The following is a 15,920-nucleotide window of genomic DNA, read 5'->3' as shown; positions in this document are numbered from 1 at the left end:
TAATGTGAATGAACATTAATTATGATTTTAATTTAATAAAATTATATAATTTAATAATTTAATTTATAAATAAATTTAAATTATCAATAAAAATAAGTCTAGTTATGGATAAATGATATTAATGCGATTTTTTATATTTATTGAATTTTTAATGAGGTCTAATCTTGTCACTTGAGAAACTTTAATATAGTAGTCTTTTGTCCCTTAACGGTTTTGGAGGAAGTTAGTCATTTAAAAATTTAAGAAAAATAAAACTAATCACTCTAATATAACTAATTTCATGAGTTTTACGGATAAAAAACATGATCCCTAGGTATTTCTATAATAGTTTTCAATTTATTATTTTATAATCTACGTTGTGGTAATGTGGATTAGATTGAAATTATTTGGATAAAATCTTATACACATTGCGTCTTAGAGTGGAGATGGCAATAGGGATGGGTAGGGAGGAGATCTTAATCTCCGTCCTCATTCCCGTTATAGAGATAAAAATGATTCTTCGTCTTTTTTCTGCGAAGAAAAATCCTTTCTTTATCTCTTTCCTATGCTCACAAAAAAAAAATCTCTTTTTTATACCTTCTAAACATAATATAAATATATTAAATAAAAAATTAAGTAAAATTAAAACTAATCCATAATTTCAAATATGAAAAATATAATATATTAACCATTTTAATATTCATAACAAAAACCTAAATAAATTTGAATAATATAAAACTATAAAAAAAATTAGTATTTTAAGTAAATATATTAATATAAAGGGACAGGTATAGGGGCATGAAGGGCAAGAGGCAAGACTGTAAAGAAACACATGTATCTTCATATTCAACTGTGGGATTTTTTCATCTCCGTCTTTATTTCTATCAAAAAATTATTTCTTCGTCAATGTCGGAAAGGGTCGAAATCCCTAAAATCAGATTGAAATTGTCATCTCTATTATTGACCCATAACCCTTTTATACATTTTCAAATCAATCAACTATGGTCTAAACTACACAAGTATAAAATACATATATGAAGGGTAAGATTAACTCAAGCCAGCCAACAATCCCATCACTTTGAACTTTCTAATGACTTTTGTAAGTTAATTAGTTTTTTTATTTTAATAAAATTATATTTATATATTTTTTATACACAAAATAAATATATAAATAATATGTTATTATGTGATTAATTGATTTTGAATTAAAAATAAAATATGTACATGTAACTTTTTTTTTCTCTGAATAGAGAATTTGTTTGAAGTCTAAATAGGCAGTCTAAATTATCTTTTTATTTAATTTTATTATGATTACAATTGCTAAGTTATTTTTGAAAATTACATTTTGACATATTTAACCTTTTGATGTTAAATATATTATTATTTATATAAATTAATGTTTTTAAGTATATTAAATAATACATCAAAACTATTGATTGGCGCGTATAAATACAATTGGCTGGTGTCTAGATCGCTATTTCTTAACTGCAAATATAAAGCCCAATAACGCTCCATTCAATAAATTGCTTCTTTCTTTTCAGTTGTTGCCGAATTAGGGTTTCCGATCGATCAGACATGGGAGGAGGCAACGCCCAAAAATCCAAGATGTCACGTGAGAAGAACTTGGAGAAACAAAAAGCCTCTAACAAAGGTCGTTTTTCCCTCTCTTACTCGCAATTTTTTTGTTTTAAATTTTTAGTTTAATTTGGGCCCTGTTTAAGGTAATTTTTGTCCTTCTGAATTTTCGCAGGAAGTCAGTTGGATTCGAATAAGAAAGCGATGACGATCCAGGTAATCTTTGTTTTTTTATTCCGTGATTTATTTTATTTTATGTATTTGTTGGCTTTAATATTTGATCTTCAGTTGTTTTCTTGGCTTTTTGTTTGTTAGCTATTTTTTGTTATATTGGCGGTTGGTTTGTTGGTTCTATTGAATGGAGCATTATAATGTATGCTGGTCTTGTTGTTTGGAACATTGCTTTAGACCAATTTAGATGACAGAGTTATTTTTATTTAACGTGGAATGAAGCCTTTTTTATTAACAATGAAATTCTGTTTCATTGGCAACTGGCCTGGTCTTTATTCAACACTTGGGGTTCAATTAGGCCAAGTACCCTTTTCATTTATGCTGCACATTGCTTTACGGTTCAGCTAAAATCAGATTTCCTATGTTAAGATGTACATTTGTAGATTTTTTATTTTACATAATTTAGTTGTGGTAACATTATTTTCCACTGTAGAAGGTTTCGTTAGGGATTGTTTTTTCTGATGTAAGAAAAGCTTTCTAAGCTGATAATTTTACTTGGGATATATTGTGTAGAGAATCTCTATTGGCGCAGGCTTATTCTGTAGTTATGTTAACATTTACTCTGGTGCCACCTTTCCTCATTCTGCTATTTAACAGGCTTCATCTGTTTATCTATTTGGATTCGCTGTCTTGTATAGTTCTTGGGTATGCTATTTTGTTTTTATGTTGAATATCACCCTAGGAATTTGTCTTTTCTGTCTTCTGATAATTTGATAATGTCATGGTTAATTGGGAATGCAGTGCAAGGTGTGCATGCAGACATTCATGTGCACAACTTCAGAGGTGAAGTGCAGAGAACATGCTGAAGCAAAGCACCCAAAAAGTGATATATATGTTTGTTTTCCACATCTTAAGAAGTGATAGATATGAACAATACTATGGGACCATCATCTCCCTTTCTATATAGTATTTCATATAACTCAATGCACTTGCTGTATAATGATAATTGCATATTCTCTCTGTTGATTACCATCTCCTTATGTGGAACTTGGTGTGTGTAATTAACTAATTATGATTGCATGGATTCTCTCCTCTTTCTCTGTTTTCTGACTTGCCTTGCGGGTAAGAGTGTAAAAGTTCCTCTTCCAGCGTACTTTGCAAAATATACTTAACTTTTTAAGCTTGTTAACGTTCTAAGACAGACCATTTTAGGTCTAAAAAACTTATTTTACAATGGAAAAATCATTAGCTCACTGACTTTACAATGATCTGTCTGCTATCATTCAGCTTTAGCTTTATTTTGTTAATTCAGTTTCCCATTCATTAAGATTAAAAACGCAACTAAAGGGAAATTAGGCAAACACAAAGGCTAAAATTGTTTCAAGGTCTGTCTTAACAAAGTAACTTGATCAAACATTGAACACCTGCCTACAAAACTAAATTGGCTAATACTAATACAAGCATCCAATTCAGTTTTTCAGGGTCTGTGATTGTAAGAATATAATATTTCTCAAATGCCCGACAACTCCATCAGAAAGGTTACTGCGTCCGCATTCTGCTGCTCTCTGCAGCCCTAACTTGAGCAAAATATGGATGGGCCTGCATTTTAAGCAAACATATAAGTACCCGTGAAAAAAATTAGCAGAAATCTCTTTATATAAAGTTAACAATAAAATTAAAAGGGGGGAAAGAAAGAGAAATATCAAATTCGCGTCATTTGACCACAGATAATCTCTCTATATAAATCAAAGCTTAGGTACATTCTACAGCGACTCTACACCCTAACTGTGGAGCACTTTTAATTTGGGCCAGTCAATTTTAAACAACTTGATCTATGTAGAAATTTATGCTTTTAAAGACAAGTACAAAAGAGGAACATGTAATAGCAAATCAGACACAAGCTTTATGAAAATTGGCATCTTGTGGATGAAATAGAACATAAAGCAAATTAGGAAGTCATTTACTAGAGACAAACCATCATCAACCTAAAATTAGTCACTAAATGTTTTTTCAAGGAACTGTGCGACAATTGATCCAGAGGATATTAACAAAAAAAAAAAAACAAAGCTCGGCAATCCAAATTCTATAATCATGTGAAAAATCTGAATAAAAGTACAAGTATTAAATAGCTAATATGAATTACCATTGCTTCCCTGGCAGTTAGTCTATCCTGGTGATCATACCGAAGAAGCTTGTCAAGAAAATCAATGGCCTGCATGTCAAATAACTGAAAAAATGAGTATCAACCATTGGACTAAACTAAAAATGATTTGGCACTTTCCTCATAAGCACAAGACAAATGACCTCTGGAGAAACCAGATGCTGATTATCCGCATTAATAAATTTGGACCAAGGCTTGCGACTGTGCCTGTAAATCAACACATCAATTAAATTGAGGACATGTGAGTTTCATGTATTGATCTATTTAGAGAAGGCAATGTCATCATACTCGAAACTTCCATCCTTCCAGAGGGAAGGAAAGAATGTTGCTACACAAGATGTTTCCACAAAAGGTCAATTTTCAGGTAATTACATTTCTGTGGTATGATGGAAGATTAAATCAAAACCCGGAGAAATTAATGTTTAGTATACCTCCCAACAAGTGCCTCAAGTTGAGGTTCAAGCTCTAAATGATATTTGTTCAGGTATGCATTTAACTCATCAGTTCCAAGCACCTAGAAATGTATCAAAACATCAGATAGCAGCCCTATGGTATCAAATTTACCGTCAAGATTTCATTTCACAAACATATGATGCTTGGTAATGCATGCAGAAAATATGTATGGTTAAGTGGCAACTTCATACTTCAATTTATACCGAAACCTGCAGGCAGTTTTAACGGTACAAAATCATCAAGTAGATCATGCACTAATATAATACAAAATATTAGGACACTTCAAACCAGTATTCATTGGACTGTTAACACAGCAAACTGTGTATATTAAAGTTGTAAGCTACAATATATAATCTTCGGCTTCAGGTCACTTGAATGAATCCTACAAAATCAGTAACTTCCCCTCCCACCAAGAGAAAATTCTTGAGCATTTGACTCTCAAAGTAACAACAATTACACTCTCTCCGGTTGTGTAGACCAGTACCATGCAGAGATATAAGAAGATACCTCCACTAATTGGCTGTTACTTGGGACCTAATGTGTCATTATACTAATCCAAAATTCCTGGGAATGTCCTCGACAACAGCTGAATTTGAAGGAGTAAATCTCACATACAGCACTAGAACCCGTCAAGATTTATAAGTTTGTTGGTTTTAAAGCAATCAAACCTATAGTAGACATCCTGCTTAGTGACTAATGCATGCTATATTCATAGAACCTTTCCTTCAGAGTCATTGCAACCTGGTTATTGCGCATGCCAAAATAAAACTACAAGAGGAACTGCAGCCAAATAAAGTACCAAAATTAAATGTCCAACTAACTAAATGAACCTAGAAGATATATTATGATAAAAATATAAAAGATAATGAATATATTTCACCAGGTTCCCAACAAATAACAATCATATTACGTGAATTTATGATGGATTGGAAAAAGAATTCACCATGTGCTAGAAGTTGCGTTACCTTAGCAATTTTGACAAGCTGATCATGGTTGTCGTGACCATAAAAGAATGGTTCCTTTCGGAATATCTACAAAAAGAATAACCATAATGAGTAAATAAAACTGCTAATTTCATGTTTATCTTCCAAAAAAAGTAATCCTTCTTAGACTTAGAGGTGATATCTTCTTTACTTCCATAGAACTCAGGTACTACTGGATTGGGAATCAGTACAGTTGCTCAGGGACAGTTTGTGCAGAGGTGCACGTTTTAGCAGGGCACATGTGATTGGATTCAGCGAGTGGGTAACAAAGCTGGTGGTTACGTCTTTGTTGGTACTCCCACAGAGTAGACAGTCCTTCAAGCGAAAATTTTACATTAATATAAGTAGAATCTAGCAAGAGTAACCATTACCATTCCACCAAACATGCAACCAAGGCTCCACAAGTCCAAAGAATAGTCATAGTCTTGTAAGTCCACAAGAAGTTCAGGTCCCTTAAAGTATCTGGGCAATTAGAATAGATATTTCAGTGCCATGAATTATAAACATTTAAAGACACCTTCACAATGTGACAAACCATGCATTGAAATTCCACAGCTTAGCCCACAAACTGCACACAAACACAAGTTACTGCATCGTGCATACCCATTATTATTCAATGAAAAGCAGAAGCAGTGGTACATGACAGTATCATCAAATACTTCACCCAAAATTAACATTAAACACATGGAAATCCTTCACTTCAAATTTTAAACTACCATCAGCTTATAGAAAGAAATCCCCACATATCATTATTCCCTTGAGCTTTAACTCAAGCAATAAAGGGTGGATGGGCTAGGTGTCCAACAAGGCTCTACCAGGAACTTCAGCAAATGGTGTTCAGAGTTCATTTTTTGAGATTGATATGATTAGAAATTTTAATAAATAGATTACTATTTAGTTTAGCTGGTCAACAGAGAAAATCCTAGTTCATTTTCAGGAAAGTTTTGTCTTCAAGAATTCTAAGTCCCAAGAGCTTAAAATTCTTAGAGACTCATAAGGTTTAAGATTAGGTTACACAAAACTTTGATATTCAGTATTTAATGCCATTTAACAAAATATACGAAAGAGCACATATTCAAACTCTCATTATCAAATTTACACCCTTCTAGATGTTAACAAACATAAAACAACTTCACTACAGTGAATGTCTAAGCATACGGATTAGCTTTATGCCTGTCAGGCCAAGAAAGTCATTCAATGAGGACTGCAAGAGTTTTAGCGCAAAAAACCTTCAAGCACCTTTACCCAATAAGCTTAAAAAAAAACTAGATTACTCCTGTATCTTACATGGCGCAAGATGTTTCTTTTATTCTTAAAATTAAAAAATGATTATGCAGCTTGAATTTCAGCAGATAATTTTAAAATGTTAAACAGGAATTCCCCCTCTCACCCCACCCCACCAATAATTTATAATGCTTTACAACTTACCTAGAAGCCACACGAACATTATACTCCTTGCCAGGATGGTAAAATTCAGCAAGACCCCAATCTATCAAACGAAGTTTTCGCAACTCATGGTCTATCATAACATTGTGAGGTTTGACATCTCTATGCATGATTCCTTGTGAATGGCAGTAATCTAATGCCTGCAATTTAAATACAACTACTAATTTAGTATGAAAAAGCACCTTTACAACACCAGTGAGTTAATTTTCTCAAATATTTAGAAATTCAGTCATTAGATTAAACCCTTGAAATTCTAAATTATGTTATCTTTGAGAATTGGGATAACAGAACTTCCTGCCAGAGTTCTCTTGCCAATCAAATCAAGCTTAAGGTTGTGCAACAAAGTGGATTTAGTAGGGAAAACTGATTCTGGCAGAGGATTGCCAAAAAACGTTTGAAAGTTTCAACAGGAAAGACAAGCAGAAGAAACAGTACCATCTGGCCGGTAAAAACCAATAAGCCAGCCTTTATCATCAAACTAGTAAGGAAGTGACATAATGAGTTTGTCAGAACCCATATTTATATCTCCCACAAGAAAAGGAATCAAAAGGAGAGGAATGTCTCAAAGGCAAGTGGCAGCAAAGGGGGAGAATAGATAGCATTTTCACAACGACCAGGACCACAAAGATTGGAGAGGATACATGTCATTCCTTCAGAAGAGTTGGTGGTTATGGAACATAAAAGTTGAAGAAAAGTGTGAGGGTGGGTCGGCAGCTGGGAAATATCAAGGAAATTGAGAGGATTTGAAGAATAGCGCTGGCCTCTCAAATGCCAAGCAACCTGGATTTTGTTGTAGTAGTCAGTTGTGGGGAAAAATCGTATTTCTGCTACTGTTTTATTGAATTCTGCTGATTGTAATAGAATTTTATTGTACTGAACCATCACCATTTGGTTTCAATACATATTACTGCAACCTCAGATCCTTATTGTGTTCATTTGGTGAGCTGTGTTTGTGTGTGAGTGTTGGTTAGACTTATTCAATGCCAGAGATTGTTGAAGAAAAAGGGTAGCAGTCAGGGGAGTGCCTAAGTGACAGATGAGTTGGAGAAGTCAGATCAGAAATCAGCAGGTGCCTATGGTACTTTAATAGACTAGTGAATTTAAAAAATAAAAACCAGTGCATAAGAAAAACTAAAAATGAAGTAGGTGGCCAATACTGTAGAAGCTAAGTAGGGTAAAACATGTTTCAAAAAATTCTTGGAACAAATAGAACAAGATGATAATGGCATAGCTTTTATTCAAACTAATAATAATGCAATAAAAAGGCTCCCATGTCTCAGTTCTCCTAAAAATAGGGTTCAAAAAATTTGATGGCTGTGCACAATTATATAGAATTATTGTGAAGGAATATACAAGTAGGAAACATGTAGAAACATTAAACCAAAATAATAAATCAAAAGAAAATGTACCTTGAGAAGCTCATATATGTAGTAGCGTATGTCATAATCAGTCAATGTGGGGTACAAAACTTTGAAATCTGTACTGTTCACATACTCAAAAATCAAGCTAGGAGTTTTTGAGTGCTGATCTCTGACAATATCAAGAAGCTTGACAATATTTGGGCCCCCACAAAGGTTCTGAAGTATTTTTATCTCCCTTTTTATCTGCACAAAAGACAAATACAATTGTCATACTTAGGCCTTGAACATTATCAAACAAGCTAACCAATCATTCAGTGCACATGAAGCAAAAAATCTTATAATATAGACCATCTTGGATAACAATAACCCTATTGTAGTAAATTTATATTCTCACTTAAACAATAGAAACCATGTAAGCCAAACATCATAAATAAAGCAAAGAAGACAGAGATTGTTGAAAAAGTAACTTTTTGCAATGAAGCATCTTTATTCTTAAGCTACCTACCTCATAAGAAAAGACGCGACGAAATTACCTTCTTTTTCTTAACAGGCTTAAGGATCTTGATTACACACCGCTCATTGCTATGAACATTTATGCCCTCAAAAACTTCACTGTATTTTCCCCGTCCAACCTTCCGAACAACCTCATAATCATCTTGATCACTGACAAGAACATAGCAAAAAAAAGTTAGAGAAGCATTAAGAAAAACTATTATTAAACTGAAAAGCAGAAAGTTAGCAGAAAGTAACAAAAAGAAGTAAATATCATAAGATAATATAATCACATTGAACTTATCAGAAAAGCCAACGACAATGATGTAATATAATGGAAACAATAATAACATCACACACAACCATAGAAAGGGGCAAAATAGTAAGAAAAGGTATTAATAATCAGCTCCAACTTACATATTAAACAAGCTGATGCATTTTCACATTCTTATTCATTCATATTTAGATATATAAATGATCATAAATCACGTCTTGCCCTACATTTCCCAATTTTTTTAACCAATAAAACTATGTGTACACAATTATGAGTATACAAATTATGTATCATCATCATATGATTGAGTGATTTTAATTAAGGATAAAGTAACACTCAATCATATAATAATATATCATATATGTAACCATGTGTGTACTCCAAAGTGTGTACACATAACATAGCTATTTTTCAACCATATATATTTATTACCATTCATTAACATTTTAACATAAAAAAATACAAAGTCCTTAATAGCTTATAACCACCTAGCAAAACTCCTTCTCAGTTAATATGGACCACCAATGATCCTATAAGAATCTCACATTCATTCATCATGTTTATATTTATTACCATTCATTAACATTTTAACATAAAAAAAATACAAAGTCCTCAATAGCTTATAACCACCTGGCCAAACTCCTTCTCAATTAATATGGACCACCAATGATCCTATAAGAATGTCACATTCATTCATCATTTTTATACAAATTTGAACCTCAATTTATTTGCTAAGGTGTAGGATTGGGCTAAAGACAATGTTAGCGATTAAGAGAACCAAAAAGAAAAGGAAATTCCAGACCTGTTCCATGGTTGCACAATCTTTGTTAAGGGATTATCAACTTGGATTGGGCAATAAAGAAAGCACAAAACAAAAGGTTAGCGACAGTGCAGAGAAAACAGGGCACAAAAGGTTAGTGACAGTGTGAAGAAAGCCAGGCACAAAAGGTTAGCAATAGAGTAGAGAAACAAGGCCATAAAAGGTTAGCAATAGTGTAGAGAAAGGAGTGCATGAATGTTAGCAATAGTGTGGACAAATGGAATAGAGATAAGGGATTTTGTAGGGCCAGCATTTTGATTTCGTTTTTTATTTCCAATTATTACTTTGTAACAAACCACGGGTTGCAAACTATATAATATTTGGGATTTCGTAAAGGGAAAAATCAAGAATAAAATTGTCTTTTCGCTCCCTTTCTCTCTTTATTCTTTCGGAGTTTTTGATGGCTTAAACAACGACTGTAACATTAATGCTCTTGTTGTCTTGAACAATGAAGAATCAATAATTGGTTGATGTTGTGACCACTTTTAGCAAAAGCCTTCATCCATTGATGAAACTTGATGTCCAACGGTTCAATGGATCCGAACCCATAAATTGGATTTTTCGAGCGGAATTGTTCTTCAACTTTCACAACACACTAGAATCTTGCGCCTTTAGTTAGTAGGTTTTCACTTTAACAACACCACGACCTTGCGATATTAGTATATGTACTCAAGTGGATTGCTCCACCCTTGGCCATCTTTTTTGCAAGCTTTGTGCAAGTGATTTGGCAACTCCTGTATGAGGACCATCAGGACAAGTTGTTCAAACTTATTCAGTGTGCTTCGTTCATTGAATATCAACGTGAATTTGTATCAATCCTTGCACAAGTTTGTGGAGTAAGGGATGATCTTCTTGTGAATTTCTTTGTATTTGGGTTAAAGCCAATCTTACGACGTTAGTTGCTTATAATGAATCCAATGACCATGTCGCACACCATGAATATGGCTAGACTCCATGAAGAACATTTCGATGGATTGTGTTCTTCTTAGTTTGTTCACATTCTACGTCTTGGCCTTTAAACCTTCTGCCGCTTATGGATGAGTAACAGTTTATAGAATTTCAAAATACATTGCCACCTTTAGTCTTTGAGATTCTTGCTCAACATAAACACGTGTTTTAAACTCTGGAGGGCCTTCCATTGCATCAAGCCTTCGACAATAAGATTCACTTGGTTTTGGGGTCTTCTCTAATCAATATACGCCCATACTAATATCTGTATTGCTAGAAAGCAAAGATAGAAAAACAAGTGACAAAGATGTTGGCTCCAGGAGTTGTTAGTCACAATCAAAGTCCATTCTCTTCTCTGGTTGTTATAGTCAAGAAGGATGAAACGTAACGATTTTACATTGACTATTGTGCCTTGAATGCAATTACAGTTCATGATCGTTTTCCAATACCAACGATCAACAAACTATAGCATGAATTGGCTAGTGCTTCTTATTTCTCCAAGCTTGATCTTTACTCTGGTTACCATCAGATTCAGCTACATCAAGGGATATTTTGAAAACTGCATTTTCTATGCAAGACAACCATTTTGAGTTCCTTGTCATGCCTTTTGGTTTGACAAACATGCCATTTACCTTTCAAACTTATGTGAACCTAGTCTTCCACTCCTACCTTTGTCGTTTCATCATTGTGTTATTTGATAAAATTCTCATTTACAACCTCTCTTTAGAGGAAGATATTCATCATTTGATACTCATTCTCTCTTCCTTGTTAGAGCTTTTTTGTTGGGTGAAATTGAGAAAATGTTTTGCTCGAGATTCGATTACTTATTTAAGCCACCATATTTCGGTTGATGGTGTTTGGATGGATCTTGCCAAGGTGGAGACAATTTTGGATTTCAATCAGTTGAAGCTAGCAATGGCATTTGCCCCCATGTTGGCCTTGCACAATTTTGACCTTCTTTTGAGTTGAAGATTTACATATCTAACTCCAACATCAGTGTTGTCCTATGCAACAAGGTTGACCTCTTTCTTTCTTCAATAAGAAGTTTGGTCCTTGTTTACTTTCAGCTTTCACATGTTTTAAGGAATTCATAGCAATCATTGAAGCAGTTGCCTCTGAGAACCGATGAACCAAATAGTTCATACACCAAACTACCAAAGGTACATTCACAGGCTACTTAGTTTCACCTTTAAGATAAAATATAAATCAGGTTCTCAGAATCAAGTTGTATAGGCGTTGTCTCAAAAATTTGATGATAAACCATTCAAAATTTCTTCTTCATCTTTATTGGTGTTGGCCACATCACAACTAATTTTAAACAATATCAAAGCAATCCAAGTTGAAAAACAAAAACTGCACCTGATTTACTCCACCTTCATCAACAATTTTATTCAACTAGTTATTACCCACCTCATGTTTCTACTTGGGATAAGATTACTTATCACCAGAATCGTTTTTTGCCAAGTTCTTAATCCCCTTTTCACAAACGGTTGATGGTTGAATTCCATGCTTCCCCATTGGGCGGACATGTTAGCCAGTTACGCACCTTATTGTGTCTTTCAAAGGCAACTCATATTGGTGATCATTAAGATTCATGTATTTCTTAAAAGCTTCATCTCAGTTCGCAATAGTCTTTTCCTGGCCAAATTTTGGAAGACCTTATTTTAACTTAATAGGACTAGTTTGTGGACTAGTCCAACGTCTCACCCTCAAACAAATGGTCAAACCAAGGTGACTAATCGCTACTTGAAGCAATATGTGCGAACTTTTATAATTGACAAACCCCAAGTTTGGATAGATTGCTTCATGTGGGCAAAGCTTCCTTACAACACAACTGTCCATTCCTCCCATGAATCCATAATTAGGTCATGTCTGGCAAGCTTCCTCCCCCCTTGCCAAGATATGTTTCAAGTTCTTTTTCCATTGAAGTAGTGGATTAGGCCTTAATGTCATGTGACGAGCTCCTTAAGCTATTGAAACAACATTTATAGCATACTCAGCAATGCATGAAGCTCAATGCCAACAAGTCCTGCTGTAAGTTGCAGCTAAAGCCTAACAATTTAGTATTGGTGCATGTGCAACCATATCGGCAAACTATTGTAGCAGACCAAGTTAGTCATAAACTAAGTTGCAAATGTTATGGACCCTTTCTAGTATTAGAAGCTAAGTCTCGTAGCTTATCATATCCAAAAATGTCAGTGAAAAGTCAAATTCACAACATCCACATCTCAATACTCAAACCTTGTACGGGAGATCAATCGGTTCCTACCTGCCAATTTCCGCTACTAAGTATGGATAATAAGTTGTTGTTCATTCCTTAGGCAATCTTGGCTTCTCAATACTCAAACCTTATAAAAGAGATCAATCGGCTCCCGTCTGTCAACTTCCACTGTTGCATGTGGACAATAAGTTGTTGCTTATTCCTCAGACAATCTTGGCTTCTCGAGTCTTGTATCGTGCAAACAAGTTGGAGCAACAAGTCATTGTGCAATGGAATGATGCAATGTCAAAGGTCGCCACCTGGGAGCAGTTTAAGGCTTTGCAAACTTTATCCTTCGTATCACCTTAAGGGCAAGATTATTTTTTATGTGTAGGAGATGATACAAGGTTGGTTCTCAACTTGTTTGTCGAGGCACAAGATTGGGCTAGACACACCAAGGACAACGTTGTCAACTAGGAGACCGAAAAGGAAAAGAAAATAACAGCCCAGTCTCACCGTGTGAAACACCTTCCACAGTGCAGATAAAGTTGGGCATAAACAGTTAGCAACAGTGTGGAGTAAAGAAATGGAGCTGAGCAATTATTTGGGGCCTGTATTTTGATTTCGCTTTTTATTTCAAATTATTACTTTGTAACAAACCGTGGGATGCAAATTACTGCTTTGTTATGGTCGCTGGCTCAAACAGCGACCATAACATATTTCCGTCACACTTTCTCCAAAGAAAATATACAAGTTTCAGAAGCTAAGTGATCTCTTGTAATACTTAGTTCCTCAATCACTAACATGATACAATAATCGAAACAAAAAAAAAATTATAAAAATCATACAGTTTTCTCCGTCGAGCATGCAAAGTTCATTTTACGAATTCGAAATATAGTGGTTTCAGCAGCGTAAAGAATAACAAATTACAAGATCCAATCATTGACAGTTAACTAAAGCTGAAACATAACATAAGTTTTGGAATTACCCCCATTGGACGGTAAGAGACTCGTAATCCCAGTAGTCCTTGGGGCGAAGAACGTTCACATCCGCATAAACTCGAGCCTTCGACATCACCGGGGGCGAGATCTCGCAGAAATTAAATTTCTCGATCTTATCGATAGAAATATCGCGATAGATTACGGAGGCGAAGTTAAGGTCATGGGATTGGCAAGGGGTGGGCAGAATTGGATGGTGCGCAACAGGCGGATGCAAGGCGATGATTGCGCACAAGAGAAGGAGACGATGGGAGAGCACTAGTGCTGCAGGGCATGGGCCGTGATTTCTGAGCGCATCTTTCATGTGCACAGCCACGAGGCCATTTGCAGCTTTTTTTTTTTTTTTTTGGTTTCTATTTTTAATTTCTAATTTTAGGGGGGTTTTAGTTAATTATTAATGCCTATGAAATAAATAAATATTAAAATGAGGATGCGTTGACTTAGGCTTTGGATTGGGTTGTGTGGGCCGTATTCGGGGCCATAGGACGAAATATCGAGGCTCAGAGGGCTATGGAGATCTTTTCATGTTGTAAGGGATGGGTTGTCTGGTACCAAGGAAAAGAATAACGTAGGAGTAATGCCATGTGTACAAATCAATAATGCTACATACACAGAAATTATGCACATAATTTCTATATTGGTAGCATTATAGAGTGATGAGATCTTCTCAAAATAATAAAAAACTTATCTTTCATCCTTTTAAAAACTTAGTTTGAATTACATCACATTATTGATTATGTATATATTTTACTTTGAATTTAGTTCATTTGTACCCAAGTTACTAGATTTGAAAGGTCTTAAATATCAGCAAACTAAGAATTATGGTAAGCTTAAAAGTCTTTAAAAGAATTAGATCCATCAATTAAAATGTTAAAAATATAGTGAAAACTCAACTTGAGTGTCAGATTACTAGATTTGAGTTTCAGAATTTCTTCTTTTTACTTTACATCATATTACATCTAAAGTTCAACCAAGTAAACATAAATTGCAATAACAAAGTCACACAATAGCACCAACACTAGAACTAAAAGTAAAAACAAATTCAGAAACAATGTAACTTTTACTAGTTACTGTAAGCTCCATTAAAAACTTAAATACGGTAGCATATATCAAATCACAAAAAACATCACCAAAATAGTAAAACAACAAATTTCCTAGAGGCATTTTGTCGAACACCTTGCAAAACTACAATTTTGATATTACTCAATTCAATTACAATTACTTAAACAAAAAATTATACAAATTGCTTTAAAAAACAAACACATCGTAAAGGATTTCGTACCTTAAAAACAAGGATTAAAGAGAGTTAAATTTCTATTCTCAATGGCACACCCTAGGGTTCAAATAAAATGAAATCAGTTTTATAGCAACTTCTTAATCTATAGTCAAATATAAGATGATAATGGTGGTGACAGATGGCATGTGGTAGAGAGACGTGTTGAGAAGCAGAACCAATGGCACAAGGAGCCAAAGAGATAGCCGAAGAGGAGGTGTGCAAATGTGGAGGCGTTCTTTTGGGGGAATCAAATTGGGAAGAAGCAGAAGCAATGGTGCAATGCGATAGCTGAAGGCAATCTATTAATTGTCTATGCCTTTTTCTGCGAGAATCAAATTGTGGAGATAAAATATTTCATTTAATGGCACTGATGTGACAGTTTTGATACATGACATTTGCCACATCAGTTTGTATATAAATTATGTATACAATTTCTATGCATGTAGCATTATTGTATTTCATTTAATGGCATTGATGTGGAGATTTTGACACATGACATTTACCACATCAGTTTGTCTATAAATTTTGTGCACGGTTTCTATGCATATAGCATTATTGATATACAAATATCTTATATAATTTTATAAATAAATAATAATATATATATATATAATTATATGATTGAATAATTTTAAATTAGAGATAAAATAATACTTAATCATATAGTGATATATAATTATTTGTATATAAAATTATAGACGCTATTTGTATATCATTTGCAAGCTATTTGCGATTTAATTTATATTGAACAAACTTTAGCTTACTATATGTTCATCGAGTTTA

At 34.1% G+C, this 15,920-nt stretch overlaps 2 protein-coding genes across 3 annotated transcripts; one reads left to right on the top strand and one right to left on the bottom strand.

Moving 5' to 3' along the window:
• Positions 1-1,442: 1,442 nt before the first annotated feature.
• On the top strand, positions 1,443-2,817 carry LOC123219935 (uncharacterized protein At2g23090-like). 2 transcript variants are annotated; one of them, XM_044641911.1, is made up of 4 exons: positions 1,443-1,630; positions 1,730-1,770; positions 2,383-2,430; positions 2,527-2,817. In XM_044641911.1, exons 1-4 carry the CDS (start codon positions 1,555-1,557, stop codon positions 2,644-2,646), a joined length of 285 nt encoding a protein of 94 aa, XP_044497846.1. In that variant the 5' UTR covers positions 1,443-1,554; the 3' UTR covers positions 2,647-2,817. The 2 variants fall into 2 exon arrangements, with proteins under 2 accessions (XP_044497846.1, XP_044497853.1); XM_044641918.1 differs by lacking the exon at positions 2,383-2,430 and having other exon boundaries at positions 1,454-1,630.
• Positions 2,818-3,077: 260 nt separating this feature from the next.
• Positions 3,078-14,210, bottom strand: LOC123219928 (casein kinase II subunit alpha-2-like). Its single transcript, XM_044641899.1, has 10 exons — positions 13,852-14,210; positions 8,663-8,792; positions 8,178-8,372; positions 6,751-6,908; positions 5,694-5,784; positions 5,305-5,370; positions 4,318-4,400; positions 4,012-4,093; positions 3,869-3,937; positions 3,078-3,324 (listed from the first exon to the last, which is right to left on the bottom strand). Exons 1-10 carry the CDS (start codon positions 14,163-14,165, stop codon positions 3,265-3,267), a joined length of 1,248 nt encoding a protein of 415 aa, XP_044497834.1. The 5' UTR covers positions 14,166-14,210; the 3' UTR covers positions 3,078-3,264.
• Between the last annotated feature and the right edge of the window lie 1,710 nt (positions 14,211-15,920).

The sequence above is a fragment of the Mangifera indica genome, chromosome 1 (genome assembly GCF_011075055.1).
Source record: "Mangifera indica cultivar Alphonso chromosome 1, CATAS_Mindica_2.1, whole genome shotgun sequence".
Classification (NCBI taxonomy): Eukaryota; Viridiplantae; Streptophyta; class Magnoliopsida; order Sapindales; family Anacardiaceae; genus Mangifera; species Mangifera indica.
The sequence above is the reverse complement of the archived record's forward strand: the minus strand, read 5'-3'. Positions and strand labels throughout refer to the sequence as shown.